Source organism: Podarcis raffonei, chromosome 3 (genome assembly GCF_027172205.1).
Source record: "Podarcis raffonei isolate rPodRaf1 chromosome 3, rPodRaf1.pri, whole genome shotgun sequence".
Lineage (NCBI taxonomy): Eukaryota > Metazoa > Chordata > Lepidosauria > Squamata > Lacertidae > Podarcis > Podarcis raffonei.
In genome coordinates this window covers 85,359,871-85,380,328 of record NC_070604.1, presented here as the reverse complement: position 1 = coordinate 85,380,328, position 20,458 = coordinate 85,359,871, and the positions used below count along the sequence as shown (strand labels likewise).

The following is a 20,458-nucleotide window of genomic DNA, read 5'->3' as shown; positions in this document are numbered from 1 at the left end:
CGGCGGCGGCGGGGCGGCAGCAGCCGCGTGGCCCCGCTTGGCAAGAGCGCAGGCTGCGGTGCCTGGCTGTGGCCATAGGAACCGGCGCAACGCCAAACAAAGCTGGGTCCTCCTCCCTCGCTCCCTCCTCCCGCCCCGCCACACGCGCACCCTGGGGGCATAAGGAGGGAGGAGACAGCGCAGCTCCGGTCTCTGCAGCGGCGCTGGCGACTCCGTCCCGCCGCCGGCACTATGCGCTGGGCGCTGCCGCGGGAGCCGCCGGCGCGCTAAGAGGAGGAGAAGGAGGAGCAGGCGCGGCGGCCGGAGGAGGGACTCGCGCCCGGGAGTCGTCGGATCTGCCCCGGGCCCGGGAGTGAAGGCGGAGCAGGTGCGGCGACAGGAACGGCAGTACAAGCCTCAGCGACCGAGGCTGCATTGCTGTGGGTGGCAAGGAGGGCGCCGGGGAAGGGGGAAGATCATTTATAAACGACTGAAGCTGGAGGGCACGGCAGCCCGCCCCCACCCCTTCCCCGGCGGACACGGCGGCTTGTTCTCCGATTGCGCAGAAGCCTGAATACACGCACACGCTCGGTTTTTTCTATTCGTGTGAAATTCCAGAAAGGATCTGGCACCGATTTGGATTTCCATTTCTTGCTCCTGTTATTTCACATTGCCTGGCATCTGCCTGCACCATCTTATCCCGGTCTGCTCACCTTACCCTCTTCACAACCCTGCTCGGGACTGGAAAGCGCTCTGCTTTTGACATATCTTAGAGAGTACCCATTATTGTTCTCCACATGCTTTAATTTGGAGTTGCACAGAATTTACCTTGATGCATTCGGGTCGCATAGAAGTTTCTACGCGGATTCGGCTTGCGCAACGCTCAAAGCCGCTTTAAGGAGCACCTATTTGAACTGCGTACAAGAAGTACTATATTCTGGCCTGAGCCGAATAGCACATTGAATTCGGGTATTGTAACATTGCACCGTGGCCTCCAGCTTCGTTTGCACAGGATTGCACAACCGTCGGTCCACTGATTTCCTTAACGCGCTCCTTACCTCTTCTGATCCGGATTGCAAAGCAATCCCTGCACTGCTCTGGATTGCACGTTGCCTGCACAAATCCGGATTATCTTGCTGCTGAGAGTGTTTTATTCACAAAGATATAAATATGTTGCCGGGATCTATCCAGATCTCTGGGGAGACTTTATCAAGTGCCGAGATTCGGGATATCTGTGAGAGCCTGAGAGAGAACTCCATCAAACTGCTTTCGCTCCGGGGCTGTCAGCTTTCCGACAGAGATTTTGGACGCATCTGCAGGGGGGTCGCAGAATCTCACTCCTTAGCTCAACTTAATCTTAACTTGGGGATTGTCTCCAATATCAATCGGGTCAAGCAACTGGCTGAAGCCCTGAAGACCAACCGCTCTGTCCAGTCTTTGTTGTGAGTAGCCCTCTACGTAGTAGGACTTGAGGAAAGGTGCCCAGTTCTGCTAGCAGAAGTCTTGCAGTCCGATTCATATGCATGTTTACTCAAAAGTAAGCCCCATTATGTTAAATAGATCTTACTCACAGGTAAGTGTGCATAGGATTGCAGCTGTTGCTGGTGGGCTTCCAAAATTGTTTAGTGTATCTGTGTAGTCCAAACCCCACTTACTGGGAGCAAATCCCATTGACTTCTGAGAAGACATGGATATATAATTGAGCTGTTAGTCCTTAACACCTTTTAACTAACCGTTTGCTCTAGGTGCAAAGTTACCCACACCAAAAGGGCTTTGAGGGCAAGGTTGTGATTCTAATCGAAAATGGTGATAGCATTCTAGATTATTTCAAACCCAACATAGATTAATCTTCTTAAACAGAAACAGTGAAACTTGGATTTGGGCAACATTTTATTACCCTAAGCCAAATTCCAGTATATCTCAGGGCAACAAACCCAGGACAAAGCTATGTATGTTGTGTCAGAAGGAAGAGTAGGACACTGAAACGCAGGTGGGGGTGGGGTGGGGAGAAACCATAGTGATAAAGGAATCTGCTACCATGACAGAAAAGGGAGCGGGGAGTAAGGAAGCAGATTCAAAGACTCCGTTAATGACTCTTCGTCTTTTAGAGTTGTTAGTATAAATCGCCCCTGTTAACTTATTTACTGCATTTCTTTGTCATAGTTTGAGCTGGGTGAAGTCAACTGCAACTCTTGAGGAACGACAGTTTAATTCCTAACCATTTATTCTTGCACAGCCTCCATGGAAGTCCCCTGACAGATGCTGGTCTGGCTCTTCTGAACCCAGCACTCTCCATCCATCCCTCCCTAGTGGCCTTGGACTTAGGGGACTGCATGCTGGGTGATGAAGGTATTAACTTGATCTGTGGACTGCTCCCTCCTGATGGCGCCAAGTCAGGTAAGCAAAACTGGATGTGTGGGCTTCTTGTATATCTCTGGAGCTCATAATGGACTTCAGATCTTTGTTCATACAGTTCTACAGTTGGAACGGTTGTGGAGGTAATGTCCACTCCCTGTTCAGTACAGGATCTGCAGTACAGGATGCAACCACAGCATACCTGACAGATGGCTGTCCAGCCTCCGCTTAAGTACTTCCCATGGCAGCCTGTTCTTTGTTTAACAGCTCTAACCATTGGGGAAGTTTCTGTTCCTGAATTCTAGCCAAAATTTGCTCTCCTGCAATTTCCACATGCTGGTTCCGGAACAACAGAGAACAAGTCTGCTCTGCCTTCATGACATCCCTTTAAACTATTGTTTTTCTTCTTCAGAGAGTAAAGAGACCCCTGACAAATTGTAGCACTGAGTTTTCAGCAAAGTGAAATAAGTGGATTCTCATTCTGGGAGAGAAGGTATTCAGAAGAGAAGTAATTATACTTTGCCCTGTTATAGAACTAAACAGTGTCATTTCCCACTAAGTCAGTGTAGGCTTTGCGGTTGTTTTGCATTTTATTTTTGCAACCAAAACTTGATGCTGTCACATTAAAAGCCGTTTTCCTTTTTCTTAAATGCCCTATTGCTGTGAATTTTATCTGTCGGTGCTACTCAGAAATATCACCAAAGGTTACTTTTTGCTCAAGGAATTATCTTGAGCTAAATCAAAAGTCTTTTGAGAAAAGAGTATTGGAGACTGGCGGACTGGAAAATAATACTTTGACCGAGTTTTCAGCCATCCTCTTCCACTCTACTGCATTAAGCATGCCACTAGGCTTACAAGAGCAAAATCTGGAGGGGAAAAAATAAGGGCACTGCAGATCTGTTGTGTGTATTCTGGTAAATTTGGAACCTCGGTGTTTAACATGATCAATTAGGAAGAAACATTGCCCCTCTGCCTTTTTGCATGAGATCACCCTTTCACCTTAAAGAGCTCTTCTTCCTTGCTTCTTGTCCTTCTTGTGATAGCACTTTGTCCTCTTTTGGGGCCTGCTGTTTCTGTGGTTGGGGTGGTGTGCAGCTAGTTGTGAAAGGAAAGGGAACAGATACTGTAGGCCAGGGATCAAGAAATTGTTGTCCTCCATATGTTCTTGGATTAAAGTTCCCCTCGTCTGTGACCATTGGCCATGCTGGCTAGGATTGATGGGGGTTGAAAAAGTCCACAACATCTGGAGGGATTTATTTTTGTTAACCTGCCCTGGAATCTGCTGGTGAAGGGCAGGTAATATATTTTATAATAAAAATAATAAGGTTTCCCATCTCTAGCGTAGACAAATGAGGGCATCATTCAGGCAGTATCATACCAGAAAATTAACTCTGTAAGTATGATGCAAATTATTCTGCTTGTAGCCTGTTAGCATGTGAAAATTAGCACATCGTGTTCTCCCAATGCTTATCTTGGGAACAGTTTCCACAACATTTATGTCTACAGTTATCAGACTCAGCTGAAGTGTGTGTTCACATGGGCAAATGTAGCATGTCATCAAATGCTGCCAAAGTTGCAGGGCATTCAGGAACATTTAATTGTTATTTATTATTATTTGTGTCCCACCCTTTCTCCCAAAGGAGCCGAGAGTGGCAAACATCAAAATGTCAAATTCTAATCAAGCATTCACAAGATGACTTGGTACAAATTAGTTTTCCTTTCCCTTACTTTATTTTTATCAACCTTGGGGATGTGGGTGCTGTTGAAGTTTCCTTTGCCAGCCACCAAAATGACCTGAACCACTTCTGCTCCAAGAAGCCTTTAAAAGGGTGGAGGACAACAATTTAACTACACGTTTAATGTCTCTGAATACAACTTGTGTTAACATACAACTGTCCCACAGTTTGTTCTTAAGAATTCTGTCCTTTTAACCATCCTGATAGTTTGCCCAAAAGAGTGGTTAAAATGTGTTCAGGGGTTATTAGTAGTACAGTGGTACCTCTGGTTGCGAATGGGATCCATTCCAGAGGCCTGTTCACAACCTGAAAAGAGCGCAACCTGAAGCGCCGTATCTACGCAGGTGCGCGGCACAATTTGGCACTTGTGCGCATGCACAAAGCGCGATTTAGCGCTTCTGCGCATGCATGAGTGGTGAAACCTGGAAGTAACCCTTTCCGGTACTTCCGGGTCGCTGCGGGACACAATCTGAAAAGACGTAACCTGAAGTGTCCATAACATGAGGTATGACTGTAGTAGTAGTATTTTAAAGCAAATGTAAAATGCGGAGTGGAGATTTTAATCCACACCCATGATTCTGCAGGGAGAAGAAAAGGGCAGTGTATATGCAGTTGATTATAATCCTGAATACAAGAGTGAGATCTTGTGACTGTGTAAACTCACTTGGCTTCCCTTAGGTTTGAAGGAGTTGACTCTCAGTGCTAACCCTGGCATCACAGCCAAAGGATGGGGGCGCCTGGCTATTGCAGTGGCTCATAGTTCCCAGGTGCGAGTGTTGAACTTGGACTACAACCCACTGGGTGAGAGGAGCATGGATATCGTGCGCGGCTTATGTGTGTCTCTTTCTTTCTTTCTCTTTATTTCTTTCTCTCTCTCTCTCTCTCTCTCTCTCTTTCTTAAACACATGGGGATGTTGCTTGGTCCCACATCTAGGACAAGTCCAATCACAATCCAACTCGGCCCTTCCTCTTCATTATTTTATGTATTTTTTTAATTTCTCAAGGCAGCAAACAGAGCAGATAACAAAACACTGTGAAACAAGTATCCATTCCAATATTGCACATGCTCTCTGAAAATATAACACAAAGCTAATTTAACGTTTCCAAAACCACCATCATACTAAGCTACCAGAAAATACATTAATCAGTCAAAAGCTATGCCTGCAAGTGCAGTATTATGACGGGGCCCAGCACATCTTCCTTGGCAAAGCATTCCACATGGTTGGGTGCCAAAGCAGAGAAGGTCCTCACCCTGCTTTAAAGCAGGCTCACCTCTTGAGGTTGAGGCAGCTCCTAGGTCCAAAGCTGTTTAAGGGTTTTCAAAACCAACCCTAGCACCTTGAATCGAGCTTGAAACTAATCAGCAGTGATTAGTTTCTGATAACAGAAAACCAATATGATGGAATCAAATCACCAAACACCTGTCAAGCGGATTTAGGGCTGGGTCTGAAGTGCACACACTGGGTGCTGAGCTGAGGAGGGGTGCCCTCTCAAAGGCATTGGGCTTTGGGAAGGAGGCGTGAGAGCTCTGAGAGAGTCCTAGAGTCTTATCCCCCCCCCTTTCCTAAAGCCTAGTTAGCACTTTCCCAGCTTTGGGAAGGAGGTAGGAGGGTTCTAGACCTTGCCAGAGCCCCCGCACCTCCTTCTCAAAGCTGGGATCCTCCTCACTTGCCTTTGGGAAGGCAGCATGAGGGTGGCGGAGGTGCCTTACACAAGCTGCCCTAATACCCAAGTTCACCATTCCACCTGTCAGCACTCTGGCTGCAGTATTTTGCCCTGTTTGCAGGTTCTGGACAGTTTTGAAGGCCTGCCTCACATAGAGCGTCTTACAATGGTCCAGTTTGGAAGTTGCTGAATGACTGGCAGAGGGCCATTGTGTCTTCATGGTTAGGTAACATAGGAAGTTGCTTTTTACTGAGTCAGACCACGGTCCATCTCGATCTGCACCAAGAATGAGAAATCTGCCACCCTCCAGAAGTTGGACTTCCACTCCCATCAGCTCACCCAACATGGCTGATGGTAAGGGATTATGGGAGTTGTAGTCCAGAGGCACCTGAAGGGTCAGAGAGGTGCTCCATCCACCTGGTCTGTACTTAGGTAGCAGCTCTCCAGGATTTCAGACAGGAATGTTTCCTACCTGTGTGATCTACCCTTGAGCTACAACCCCTTTCTTTTCCTGATAGAGTTTGCCTATGTGTGTAAACTAGTGTCCCCTTTGTCTGGAATAGTTACCACCTTTGCGCCTTTTTTTTTAAAAAAGGCCTAGGCAATAGGCTATTAAAGAACCTGGCTATTCAAAATACGAAACGAAACTGACAATTGCCAGCCTGGGCCTGGGAGAATATAAGATGGCGGCCTACCATGTTCTGCAAGGGATGAGACTTGCTTCCAAGCTGAGGAGGCCTGAAGAGCAGCCCACCATACAGGCCTTAGGTTATGTGCACTTCCTCTTCCTGTGTACAGTGTGGCAGTACCCGTCCTCCGAATGTTATCTTTGCAGCCCCATGTAGGCTGCTGCCACTGGGCTTGGGAGTCAGACCATGCTTCTTTCCCCGCCCTTGCCTCCTCATCTTCTTCCAAATACAGCAAAGAGGAGAGGAGCCCCAGCAGTGGTTACCATGGAAACCGCCTCTCTCCCTCTCTTTGCAGCTGCGCTGCCTGAGCAGAATTGGCAGCTGGTGAGAGAAGAGACTAGACCAGGCAGCTCTCTCCTCTCCCCATCCCTCCTGCCTCAGGGAAGCAAATGTGAGATGCTCCTCAGCACACCCCACCTAATCCTGCCCTTTCAAAACTGGGTGAGGCCTTTCTTCTTTCTGCCTTTCCGCTGTCAGGGCTTACCCTGCAAAATGAGAGGTGCTCGGGCCTTAAAGCCTGGCAGAAGGCTTCTTCTCTGACCCAGAAGCAATACCTTCTAATTAAGACTAAGCTCGCCTAGAGGTCATGTGCTGCTGCCCCAGGTGCAGAGGTATCGTTCCCCCCCCCTTAGCCAATTTAAGAAGAGAAAGAAAAGCAGCAGCAGCAGCAAAACAGATGCATAAAGTGATCACTCTTCCCCAGTGTCTTGTGCCTTTAACAGGCAGACATTAAACAGGTGCAGCACCTTTGAGTGAGATTAGAAAACTGCACCTGTTGAATGCATCTGTGGTTATTCATTTTTGGGGGGCAGGGGGAAGTGCTGGTAGAGTTGAGGTTGTTGTACTGCCCAGCAAATTCTGCCACTCCTGGAATGGCTGCATGCAACATGGCCTCTGTGAGGTCTTCTAACATCTCCTGACTTTCTACCATCTAGGTGACCAAATAGCAGGAATGCTGGCAGTTTCTGTGGCATCCAGCCGCACCCTCGAGGTTTTGGACTTGGAAGGAACGGGACTCACCAACCAATCAGCCTTGGTAAGGAGAACATGGTCCTTTGCCGCCTTCCATTCGCCTTCTAAGTCATGGAAGTGGGCAGACTAGCGTCGTCTGCTTTTATCTACCCCAAATGCACTGTCTCAGGGGCAGTTTGTCAGGAAGACATTCTCCTTCCTTGGTTCTCTTGCCTCTAAGCCGAGTTGCTTACCAACCAGCCTCTCGACTCTTGTCCTGTTCAGATCCTGCTGGATATGGTGGAAAACTACCCGACAGCCTTGCGGACGCTGATCCTGGCAGAGAACAACATCAGCCCTGAACTTCAGCAGCAGATCTCTGACCTTCTTTCTGAGGGTGAGGAAGACGACGAGACGGAGACCCATGAAGTCATGGCAAGAGAGAAGAACAACTGGATCTGCCAGAGCAGTAAGTCTGCTGGGGCTTCCACTAAGGAGGAGGAGGAAGATGGGGGGGGTGAAGCTGGAAGGGGGAGGCTGACCATGGGAAACCATGACATTCAGGCCCTCAAAAAATTGAAGGTCACAGAATTTCAGTACTGGTATTTAAGAGCATCATAGAATCATAGGGTTGGAAGGGACCACGAGAGTCACCTAGTCCAACCCCCCTCAGTGCAGGAATCTTTTGCCCAATGTGAGTCTCGAATCCACAACCCTGAGATTAAGAGTCTCATGCTCTACCAGCTGAGCTAAAATGCACACATAGAAGCATATACTTTTGTCCCAGTACTGATATTAGAATAGAGCTTAGTTAGGGATGAAAACACTTTCCTACACTATGAAATCTAGTCCTTGGCACAAAGGCACTGGCAGCACTAAACTGAAATGCAATCCAGCCTCTGATGATTTTCTGAAATTAACCCTACAAATTGGCTTATGAAGGGGTGGTAATCTCCTGTTTGAACAAAAACCAAAGTCTGGTATCCCATTTGGGTTCTTTTGTGTAATTATAGGGCAAAGCCTTAAATGGAAACCCGAAGATTTTGTAAAGCACATCTCATGTGCCTATCAAGCAGAGAGCTACCGTTATCTCCAGGAGTTAAAGGAAAACACTAGAGCAAAAGGAAAAGGAAAAGACTAGAGCAAGTTAACTGTGGATGCCTAAGCACAGAGTTTAATCCAGCTTCACATTAGCAGGTCTCCTTTTTAACTGTGTATTTTGGAAAAGGAAACTGTGTTGTGTGCAGACTTCAAATCAAGAGGCAGCACATGCTAATGGATGTTCTGATACTGCACTTGGAGCCCAATAATTACAACAGAGGAGCTGCCTGCTTGTGTAGCCCTTACCTTCCCCAACCTGGTGCTTATTTGAACTTTCATCATCCTTGACCATTGACCAAACTGGCAGATGCTAGAAACAGGGAGGGCACTAGGTTAAGGAAGACTAGTGGAACCACACAGCCTGTCTGCAGAAACAGCACATAGGAATCCATGGAGCTGGGGAGGAAGGGAGGGGATGGGACTCTATGTGGTCATGGTCTGCAGCTACAATTGCAATCCCACTTATCTGGGAGTAAGCCCCACTGAATTCAGTAAGAGACACTTCTGCGTAGACATGGTTAGTATTGTGCTATACACTTTAGGCATAAAATGAATCTATTTAATTGCCAAGTGCTTCACTTCAGGAGTACTCAAGCTGGTGCTTTCTTGAATTGTACTTAACGTTTCATGTTCTCCTTTATAATAGTCTTCCTAGCCCTGTGCTTAGGATCCAGCTACAAATCATAGTTGTCCCCCTCCATATCCTGTTCATCGGCTAAAACCACCTTTTCTCCATTTTGCAGATTTTTTTAAATAGATATTTATTAAAGTTTTACAAAAACAAGAACACAAAAGCATATAAAGAGAAAAAAAAGAAAAAGTACATGAAAAAATAATAAAAAATAAAAAATAAAAATAGGGAAAAAAATACAACATATAAAAGACAGGTAAAAAGTAAAAAAATTAAAAACAAATCCGTTTTTTCTTAACTTTAAGCTCCTTTGCTTATTTCTTTGACCTCCTCACACCTCCCCTTTTTGTATTCCCATTTACATAATCAGATCAGCAAATCCTTACCCTCTTTCATTAGCTTTAACTCTGTATCTTAACATTTTATATCCATTTCGCAGATTCTAGTTCCCAGATGGTCTTGGTAACTTCAGGCCTTGGAGAAAGTCTTCTAGCAGAAACAGAGATGTGAAAAGGAAACTCCCATTGCCTCTGATGAGAACATCACTTCCATGTATGTGGAAAGACTGTGTTTATTTTTTAAAAAAGTGCATTCACACATATATCATGTGTGAATGTGTACTGTGCTTGTGTGTTTGCAAGTGAGTGTATGCACTAGGCAAACAGATGGGTGTGAAAGCCTAATGTCTATGTGTAATTGCTGCGCCTGCCCTGAGTGCAGATCCACACACTGTGTCTTACTGAAGTCACTTTTAGCTCCACACTGGGACGTGACCCAAGTTAATCTCGATGTCTGTGTCACACAACTTGTCAGTTGCTTGTGATTGTCCAGTTGCTGTATTCTTAGGTCGCACCATCCATTCTTGACTAATCTTTGCGGGAGGCTGTATTTATTCAGATGTGTATATTTATGTATAACAGATACTTTTTATTGCTTGTACCTATGTCTTAAGTAGAATTTTATATAAAGTTCACAGAAATGGCCCAGTTGTGGCCATGAGGCTCTTTCCTTTCTAACTACACATCAGCAAGGCAGCTTCACTAAGGGAAATAATGCAACCGTACGTTGTTCTTTAGTCGTTTAGTCATGTCCGACTCTTCGTGACCCCATGGACCAGAGCACGCCAGGCACTCCAGTCTTCAATGCATTACTATGAGGTTGCATTGTGACAAAGACAATGCAACCTTATAGTAATGCATTTTTTGTTGTGCTGCCTCTAATGGGCTGAGAAAGCAACTCAGCACTTGATAATTAAGTCTAAAACCCCCACAAAGAGAAAGCTGATTTCTGTTAGCAGAAGGCTCCTGTGAACCAGGCCTTATATAGCCTAAATCGGGTAGGCAACCTAAGGTCCATGGGCCGGATGCGGCCCAATCGCCTTCTCAATCTGGCCCGCTGACAGTCCGGGAATCAGTGTGTTTTTACATGAGTAGAATGTGTCCTTTTATTTAAAATGCATCTCTGGGTTATTTGTGGGACCTGCCTGGTGTTTTTACATGAGTAGAATGTGTGCTTTTATTTAAAATGCATCTCTGGGTTATTTGTGGGGCATAGGAATTCGTTCATTCCCCCCCCCCCAAAAAAAATATAGCCCAGCCTACCACAAGGTCTGAGGGACAGTAGACCAGCCCACGGCTGAAAAAGGTTGCTGACCCCTGGCCTAAATAATTATTTTCCCCAAATAAATTGGAGTGAATGCCCTTGAGTTCCATAACGACTGTACTAAGACACTCAAGGCAGTCACAGGTGCTACCAGAAATACCCAGGAGAAAAAAATCCTATAGGGACAGAGTGCACACTTTGGGTGCTATTGAAGTACCCCTAATTTCAGAAGGCTGCATTACCTTGAAGGTAATAATTTGGGCCATATGCCAGCAGTGGAGGTGGCCACATCCCTATCAATCTATGCACACAAGCACCTCTCATTCAACCCTCTCAGAGGACTAAATTGATCTGGTTGTGATGTTTATACCGCTCTGCAATCCAGTGACAAGCAAGATCTAAGGCAGTGAGCATTGGCTCTGCTGTTGTTCAGAATCTGCTCCATTTTTACATCTGAAGATATGTGTAATTCTAAGCACACAAACCCAACTTCAAGCAAACCCCAAAGTGCTATATGCGGACAACTACTGACCTTGCTTCTTTTTTGTGTAAACAGCCACTTCACTGCAGGTAAACTGTTGTGGAATAGTATGCACAAGGGCTGCAAAATGGGGCAACAGGAAATACCTCCTGTTCTCCTGTTGGGAACTGTGGCCCTCCAGCAATTGTTGACTACTACAGCTCCCACCACCTCCAACCACTGGCCATACTGGCTGGGGCTAATGGTAGCTGCAGTCTAATAACATCTGGAGAGCCACAAGTTCTCCATCTGTGACGTAAGGCCTCAGCCATGTAAGGCAGTTTGTGGAAATGTGTTTTGTTACAATGGTACCCATTCCTCCTCCTAAGAGTTCACAGCTGCTCTGTTGTTTCCATGCAGGATTCTAGGGACAGCAGGACTCTGTTTTGCTTTGGACTATTTTCCTAGCCCCACACAAACAAAACCAATAAATTATTTTCTCTGTGTCAATCACAAAAGCCAAGAGAACCACCAGGAGGCAGCAGTGCCATGCAGCTTCTAATTAGGATATTGTGGCTGCCACAGACCGCATGATTTATGGGACAGCTACATAAACGGGGGAGAGGGAATAGAGACATTATGTCGTGAAAGTGGACAATCTACTTCCATTTTACAGAGGCAGATGCCTCGTCATATAGCAAGAGGTTGCTTTCTATCCTACAGAGGTCCAAATACAAACCCTACATTAGTAGCACAGTTGCTAAAAGATCCAGAAGCAAATTGGCAGTGTAAAAACAGTCATGACAATGGCTTATATTCAACATAGCTCCATCAGTGCCATGTTTTTCCTTGGGAAGGCAAGCTCACCCTCTTCTGCCCTTGTGTATCCCCTAAACCTGCACAAAAAGACTTGAGGGTGGGGCAGAGTATTGCAAGCGTGGGAAGATATTCACAGCTAGCAGGAGTCCATGTGCTGGCTTCCGCTAGCACAACCATTTGCACGTGACCCACTGAGAAGACCAAGTCTGGGTGTACCTTTACAAGGAGGGCCATAGATCATGGATGCAGCACACATTGTGCCTGCAGAAGGGTTCAAGATTCAATCCCATGCATCTCAAATTAAAGCAAGGATCGGGAACCTGGGGCCTTCTCTGCATGTTGCTGAAATTCCAATTCTCATTAGCCCCAGGAAACATGGCCAATAGTAAGGGCTGATGGGAATTTTCATCCTACAGTGTCCGGACCACAGGCTCACCAACCCTGAGTTAAAAGAATGAAAGGGAAGACCCTTTGCTTGCAGCCACGCAGAGCCGCAGGTCAAAAAACTGAGTACCCTAAAAATATTTCTGTTTCTGTGGTTTCCTGTGCTCCCCTTTCAGCTCCTAGCAGCACAACAGTCAGCTTCAGACGTACTTTTAAAATAGTTTATTTCTGGCTTTAAAATATACATCATCAGTTTGAAAATCTCAGAAAAAACACATTAGTCGCAGATTAACAGTCTTGAGTTGGGACATTGTAAAATACGGGGCAGCCAAAGAAGGCAACTCAAGCTCCCCGAGAGAGAATTCATAATACTGCCAGAGAGGAGAAGGATGCAAAGGGCTGAGATGCAGGACTGCACAAAAGGAGCTCTGGGAGGAAGGCTGCAGCAGCAGGACTAACACAGACCTGATCCTCAATTCTCCTGCAGGTTTTCGCTGCCACCCAGACCCATGTGAAATAAATGGCACGGTTAGGTTGCACTCGAGAATGATCTCCTTTCTCTTCCCTCCTCCCAACCTTTAGTACAATAGAATTAAAGGAAGTGGACATTGGTCTCAATCAACATCGTAGTGACTGCTTGGAATTGTCCGTTTGGTGGCTGCAATTGTGACAGTTTCAGATTGCCTTATGTGCAGTTGTGCAGCCCAGCCACAGAAAAGAGGCCTGGGCTCCAGACTAAAAAATCGTCTCGGTGGGATGTGCTAAAATCAGTTCCATTTTCGCCAAGCTCAAGAGAAGGGCCCAGATTCTATGGGATAGGCTTCACCCAGCACCATGTCTGTCCAATACTGACCACAAACAAGAGGTCACCAGGAAGCCCCAGAGCCTTCCCATCTCCAGCAGCCTTTGCAGCAAGAAAGAGAACACTGCAGTGCTGGAGCAGGAACATGTGGCAACTTGGGTTCTACCTTTTGAAGAGCAAAGGAAATTCCAAGAAATCAAGGGTTGAAGGAGGAGAGTGGCTGAGCAAAGCAAGCAGCTGCCAGCTGTAGAAGTCAGATCATTACAGGTTAAGTGCCGCATAGGCAAAATGTAGGGTGTCCATATTTAGCACCAATTTATTAGCATAGCTAAACTGAAAATACTGAGTCACACCCCAATGCTGGGATGCAACCGCCAGCAGCTTGTCAGCAAGAGAAGTGGCCAGTGAAGAAGGCCACATCAAAACGTTAGCTATGGCCAGACTGCTCCACAATTAACACACAGCAGACCTTGGTTAGGTCTAAAGGGAGGCAGCAGGGGACAGCACAAAAGGCAAGCAGATCAACACAAGATAGGCCATGGCAGCCATCCAATGGATACTGGAAGGTTTTGGGGAAAGTTCTTGGTCCTGCAGGGCTATGAGTGGGTTTTCTGAGCAGCTTGCAGCTGCTTTGCTGGTGTTTGCAAGGGAGAAGACTCCCTGTGCTGAGAAGAAAGGCTTTAGGGTACCCTCCAGCAGAAGATCACAGACTCCATCCGGACATAAGCAGCTGGCAGTGCAACCAAGCTCAGCAGCCTAGTCTTCTCACTGTTTTCTTGAAGATTGCACGGGTTGCACCAAGGGCAGGCTAGGAAACAGCGTCTATGGAACGTGATCATTCAGTGAAAAATTCCTAACACTGGCAACCTTTTCCTCCCCAGGTGCGTGCACAGATATACGCAAAACACAGAAACATACTGCAAAGGGAGAAAAAAAATACAACACTGAATACATACAAAAAAACAAAGCAAGTAGGGGAGGGGGAATATCAGACCTTGCCTAAGGCCTTGGGAAGGCACTAGTGTCGATTTGGATCACAGCCCCGATAGGATGCTCATCCTCACTCACCATCTCTCCAAGGGGCAAACAGGATGGTCCTACAGAGGCAAGATGGCCGCATTGCTTAGGCTTTAGCAACTCCTCAGCTGGTGGTGGCCATAGGGCAACAGTGACAATGAGATGAGCCACTTCTTGCAGAGCAGATGCTCTCTGACCAATCCTCCCCACCCCATCCCTGCACATTCTTTGCTCGTTCACAAAAGGAAGAGGTAAGCACATTTCAAAAGACAAAGACCTATAAGAAAGCAAGTCAAAGAACACATAGCTTCACGTCATTCAAATGAGACACAGACCACCCAAGAAAGAGCCGGCATGACAGTCACACACAGCCGAACCCATTATGGCAAATGGACCAGCCTCCATTTTGCTGGCTGGCTGGAGCAGGGAAGCTCCAAGGCCCATTCTGGCAGGCTCCCGAGTGGCGCTCCTCCCAACGAGTAACCATGCTGGGTTCAGGAAGCAAGGGAACTCTGGAGGTGGCCTCTGAGCATCGTCCCACCTATTCACGCCAGCGCACATCCACGTAGCAGAATGCAGAAAAAGAAAGCAGCAAAGCTCACACATCTGGGGACGCCCACCTAACGGAAGCCGTCGCACCCCACCCGCAGCCTTCACCTGGGGGAAGATTCACACGAGGAAAATAGGGACAGCGTGTTCCTACTTCTTGGCACGTAGGAATAGAGGCTTAAGGTGCCGCAGGGGCGTAACTCAGAACCAACAATGGGATGGGATGTTAGCAGGAAGGAATCGGAGTGTGAAGGCAGAACTGAGCTGTGGAAGGAAGGGCATGAGTGCAAACTGAGCTGTGGACACAAAGCACCTGTGCTGGTGGGAACCCGAGTGTTTTGCCCTGGTGCTGTAGCAGGGGAGCTGCCTCCGTTCTTAGTGTGCATTAAAAAAGACAATAAATATATAAAAATGGCCTGGAATTCCTGGGAAGGAGTCCCATGACGGTCCTCCTTTCAACCTCAGGAGTAGAGTAACAGCCCTTGGGAGCTGGGTGCAACGCTGCACCTGGGCAGCTTCCTTCCTACCCTCAGTTGAGCAAGTTGCCTTGCTCCTGGGCCTGCGTCAGGCTGTCTTTCCGATGGAGGTGGTGAACCCCCATCCTCTTGGGGCTGCGGTGGGGGCGGCCCGGAGGAGGCTTGCTCTTGCACTCCCTGCTCTGCTCGGAGCTGCCCTCTTGGCTGTTTTCCTGGCTTCCCTGCAGCAGCGTTTCCTGCTCTTCGGCCGGGCTCCCGGACAAGTCGAGGTCTACGTAGTCTTTGTGCTTCTCTGGGGAAGAGCTGGTGGGTTCTGCCGCCCCCTCTCCGCCACCCCCTTGCAGCAGCTTGTGGGCTTCGTCCTGGGAGAAGTCCGTGCCGTAGTCGGAGGAGAGGTGGCCCCGGCGAGCACGGGACTCGGTGCTGTCGGTGTCTGTGCTGGAGTCCCTGCTCACCGTCCAGCTGCAGCTCTGCACTGACTCCTCGCCATCCGAGTAGGTGGAGGCGGCCCGGCCTAGCTCCTGCATGGAGCGGCTGAACCGTTTCTGGAGCTCCTGGGCCGTGTCACGGCTGAAGGAGGTGCGGTTCACCAGCACCCGCTCCGTGGTCGGGGGAGCCTTCTCCACAAACATCCGCTGCCAGTTGGCCAGCAGGTCCTCCTCAGAGCTGGCCGAGCTGGCAAAGGTGCTGGGCACCTGCGGGGGGCTGCTGAAGGGGCTGCTCTGCGAGGAGCCGTGAGCTCGACTCACCTTGGGGGACGGCTGGTAAGAGCAGCTGGAAGCCGAGCGCTGGCCCTCCGAGGCGGGGCTGCTGGGAAGGGTACGCTGCCTGTCGCCGTTCTCCTCCTCCCCCTGGACCAGGCTCAAGGAGATGGCTTGGCGCGTGGCATAGGTGCAGTTGGGCAGGGGGCTGTTCTTCGGGATCCGCACCTTGTCTTCCGAGAACTCGATCACCTTGCGCCCCGGGTACATGGGGTGGGGTGGGGGCGGGGTGGGGTATGGGCTCAGCTTCTCAAATGTGGGCACCTCGCCAGGGAGGCCCTCCAAGCCGCTTGGAGGTTTGCAGCCCCCGTTCTGCTGCCGCGCTCCCTCCGCCCCCTCGCTCCCGGGCTGGCCTGGGCTTGGGCAAGCGTCGGAAGGAGCTCCGCTCATGTCGACATGCACAAAGACGTCCTCGGCGATGGAGCAACTGCCGCTGCTGGATTTGGCCGAGTTGAGCACCAGGGACTCCGGCTTCTCCAGGACTCTGGCGATCACCGAGGTGGGCACGACGTCCGATGGAGCCAAGGTGTGAGGGGCCTCCTGCCCAGGGCCGGAGGTCTCCTGAGTGCTATGCAGGTGCTTGTTGACCATGTCTTGCAGCTCGTAGGGAAGCTACGGAGACAGGAAAAGGGACGTTATCTCAGAACTAAGAGAACCACTGAGCTAATAGGGTAGGACAGATGGATGAAGCAGTTATGTGGAAGGCACTGTTTGCCCAGCTCTAACTTCTTGTCCTGACACACCATGTCATTAAAAGCATCTTTCAAACCACCAGCCACCTATAAATTCAAAAGATCCATTTGTGTCCCAGTAACCGAGGGGAAAATGTGGTTCTGCCCCCCTGCCTTGGCTCTGGGCCTGACAAACAAGGCCCCTTCAGAAGAAACAGAGAGAAGCATATGCTGAAACTTGAACATTAAACAAGAGAGGCTTGCTGGTGCATGTTAGGCCAGCATAATGCTATTGATTAGTGGAAAAAATTAGCTGGTGGCTGCGCTGAATCGAGTGACCAGCCCCCACTACTAGAATCCGAGGCTCCCAGGAAGCATGTAGTAATTATAGGGCACTGCCTTGGCAGCCTGCCCCAGACTAAGAATCAATTGCCATCCTGGCACTTGCCGGCTCTGGAGACAGAAGCAGCTTGACACTCCCACTGCTCCTGAAACCACCTCAAGCCCATTGCATCAAGGAACATGGAGGTGGTCCACCTGCATCAGAACCGTGTTATTAATGTAGAGAAGCAGTATCCCACACCTCCCAGGGTTAAGCAGCTGCAGGACTGTGCCCTGGGCTTAGGCATATACTCCACAGGACCTTAGATATACCTCTGCCCCATGGATTGACAGCAAGGAACTAAATTAGAAGGAGGGGCTTAGCTACACGGCCTTCTACATTTCCATGCTAAGTTCAGGCAAAGACCTCAGCCTTGCTTCATGAATGCATGGATTGTCAGGTGAGGGACACAACAAGTACTCATTTGTATGGCAGGAAATGCATAAGAAATTAAGTGGGAGATTTTGCCCTAAATTGCCTAACTGGCTTTGTCAATGAATGAACAAATGAATTCCAGTCCTCAAGAGGTTTGAGCAACCCCATAGTCCTTAGCAAGCACCTCTTTTTCTGTGTCCCATCACAACCAGTAATATGGACCAAGCAGGTACAATCCTTTATAGTACCGTCAGAGCGCTTTGCTTGAAAGGCAAGAACATTCCTTTTTCTCTTTTTTGCTGAAGTCCAAGCCTCAGTGTTTTCCACAGTCAATACAGCAAGGAGACGACTGTATGAATTTTGTTTCTTGTTTTACAGTTTCTGGCATTTAACATGTTGCCTACCTATACTGAGGCTTTGCAATGAGAAGAGGCACAGACTTGGTAAGACATAAATCCAGTTAAGGTAGAGGAGGTTGTATTCAACAGCAATAAAATGAATGCTCTGTCAGCGCAAGGTTACTCCTTGTGCAATGTAAACCTCCTCCCGCCGTCTTTGCCTGACTGCTACTGGTGTCCAGGAGCCTGTTTTAAGCATATAATGCATGCAAAGCACACATGGGTATAAAAAAGCTGCAATCTATACAAGTATATGCCCATTATAAGATGTGCTTAACTCTGGGATAGCTGTGAGATGATAAACTGACAAGTGGCCCTAAAGATGGGACTGGGCACCACATCCCAACAGCCTTATGAGACCTTCTATCTTCCTGAAGGCTAGAAACCACCCAAGGGTTGCCAGCCATCCCAGCCCACCTAGTCTCTTTTCTCTCCTGACACTACACAAAACTTCCTCCATCATGATGAGTCAAAAACAGCTGGAGTTAACAGGCGTCTCCATTCATTCACTAACTCCTTTGTCGCAACGGAGAAGAAGGAGATGATTCGGCAGGAGACCTGCAATTCTCTAGGCTCTGTTCAGGGCCCTAACAGGCTATCAAGCTCAAGGCTGGTGTAGCAATGACAACAACCTCCCTCCTTTGTCACAACGGAGAAGAAAGAGATGATTCGGCAGGAGACCTGCAATTCTCTAGGCTCTGTTCAGGGCCCTAACAGGCTATCAAGCTCAAAGCTGTTGTAGCAGTGACAACAACCTCCCTCCTTCCCACCTACAGAAACGCAGCTGAGGAACAATGAGAAGACAAGATGACAAGGCATTCGTTGTCTTTTGTTGTCCCCCTTGGGAGTCCCTGCAGAATGAGGAAAAGCAGTTCCTCCTACGCTTTCTATGTCCCGGATGAGAGAGAAGCCTGGAACAAGGTTCCCCCAACGAACCACCCCACTCAAGATTTCCACTCACATCAGCAAACTTGTGATTCCGAAAGTGAGACTTGTTGCACTTCAGGAGCTGCACTGCCAGGTTACAGTCCTGCCGATATCGCTCCTGTCAAGACAACATGCAAATCGCATTCAGAGATGCCCCAAGACATTTTGGGGCCTGAGGCAAAAAATGAAAAAGACCCCAAAAAAAGTTGCTCCATGGGGATACCTGAGGGCTTTAATGGTACCTCAGAATCTGCCACTTTAACGAAAGCCAGCTGACTTAGGCTAGCAGTAGGAATGGTTCTGATTACATCACATAAAATAATAATAGTAATAACAACAATAGCAATAATAATAATAATAATAATAATAATAATAATAATAATAATAGCAATAATAATCCTCTCTGCCAGCCCTGTAAAATGATCTAGGTTCTAACTCACATTCATCCGGACAGAAGAAAATGCTATAAGATTTGAAGCAGAGCACCCTCTCAAATCTATCCTGTATGTCTGTTAAGTTTTACAGACTTACTGAATTTAAACAACACCCCCCTGCTTTTATGCTATATTTCACCTCCATCCACAACCAGAGTATTTGAGTTTAAACAAGATTTAAGCTCATCTGAGTCAACGAAATCTAGTATTATTCCAACCCAAATGTTCTGGATTAAAATGGCTCATGAACTGGTCAGTAAGAGTAGGGACACACAGATCTTGCTTTCTTAAGTCAAGCAGCCTGAGCATTTAGTTCTACTGAAGATGCCTCTTTGCTGTTCATCCCTTGAATGTCTTAAAATAAAACACAGGATTTTCAGTATTGAGATGCCCAAAAAATGTGGGATAATCTCACTACCATTGCACCAAAATGCAAGGAGAAAGAGATGCCCATTTATTGTTAAAGATAACATTCCTAGACAGTAGGTGTGCTAAAACAGTTCTTCCCATCCAGCATAAGATAACCTACATCAGAGCTTTCCAGACTGTGTGTCGCGACATGTTAGTGGCGGCTGCAGTGTGTAGGTGTGTCACACAAACACTCTCTGCGCTCCTCCCAGGGCTGGAAAGGGTTTGGTTTAACCCCTGATTTGCTAATAAAACTGAATTACTGTGTCGCAAAATGATGCAAAACTGAATTAGAGTGTCGCAAAATGATGCATGTCTAAAAAGTGCGTCAGCAACATAAAAAGTTTGGAAAGCTCTGACCTACATAGTCAGCAAAAGTTCCAACACCAACTGTGATTATACAGGTCCATTGTTCAGGGAAAATGAAACCTCTTAGTTCATTCCCTTTCCTTGCAGTGAATTCATAAACTGGGGGAAAGGAGTACTTACATTAAGCTCTTCCAGTTTGTTGATGGTTGTTTTGGCATCCAATAGTTTATTAGTGAGCTCCACAATCTCCCAATCAAGAGTCTTGCGATCCATTTCGGCTTTTTTAATCTGGAGTACAGGGATATATAGGGGGTGAGTCCCATTTGTCAGCAGCAGCTGGACTTCCTCCCTGACCAATTCCCTTGAAAGTAAAAAAACCCAGCCCCACTCAACGCCAATAAATTCAGAGCTCCCTTTTTGCCCTTAAGCAAGGGAGGAAGATGGGGCTCAAACAGCACATGGAATCAGTCATTCTGCATCCATTTGCTTGGAGGACTTAAGACACATTTACTAGTTATGAAAGCAATCTGCACTTGGAGACTTCACTGGTGCAGCTGCTCTTCATAGCTATTTGGCA

General features: G+C 47.6%; 2 protein-coding genes across 4 annotated transcripts in view; one reads left to right on the top strand and one right to left on the bottom strand.

The window, feature by feature from the left end:
* On the top strand, nt 1–10,089 carry LRRC73 (leucine rich repeat containing 73). Of its 2 annotated transcripts, XM_053382850.1 has the most exons (6): nt 1–1,421; nt 2,216–2,376; nt 4,749–4,871; nt 7,360–7,460; nt 7,661–7,844; nt 9,547–10,089. In XM_053382850.1, exons 1-6 carry the CDS (start codon nt 1,150–1,152, stop codon nt 9,615–9,617), a joined length of 912 nt encoding a protein of 303 aa, XP_053238825.1. In that variant the 5' UTR covers nt 1–1,149; the 3' UTR covers nt 9,618–10,089. The 2 variants fall into 2 exon arrangements, with proteins under 2 accessions (XP_053238825.1, XP_053238826.1); XM_053382851.1 differs by lacking the exon at nt 4,749–4,871.
* A 2,490-nt stretch (nt 10,090–12,579) lies between these two features.
* Nucleotides 12,580–20,458, bottom strand: part of TJAP1 (tight junction associated protein 1) — a 44,987-nt gene continuing 37,108 nt past the window's right edge. For both annotated transcript variants that reach the window (XM_053382849.1, XM_053382848.1), the window contains exons 8-10: nt 20,062–20,169; nt 18,765–18,848; nt 12,580–16,589 (exon numbers count right to left, since the gene is read on the bottom strand). In XM_053382849.1, the coding sequence (XP_053238824.1) occupies nt 15,270–16,589; nt 18,765–18,848; nt 20,062–20,169 (1,512 nt within the window). In that variant the 3' untranslated portion in view covers nt 12,580–15,269. The remainder of the gene's footprint in view (nt 16,590–18,764; nt 18,849–20,061; nt 20,170–20,458) is intronic.

Excerpts from the sequence above, each read along its gene's own strand:
- LRRC73 (XM_053382850.1), top strand. The coding sequence starts at position 1,150 with ATGTTGCCGGGATCTATCCAGATCTCTGGGGAGACTTTATCAAGTGCC. Across the intron at positions 2,377-4,748 it reads TCCTGATGGCGCCAAGTCAG|GTTTGAAGGAGTTGACTCTC; the intron begins GTAAGCAAAACT and ends GGCTTCCCTTAG. Across the intron at positions 7,845-9,546 it reads CAACTGGATCTGCCAGAGCA|ATTCTAGTTCCCAGATGGTC; the intron begins GTAAGTCTGCTG and ends TCCATTTCGCAG.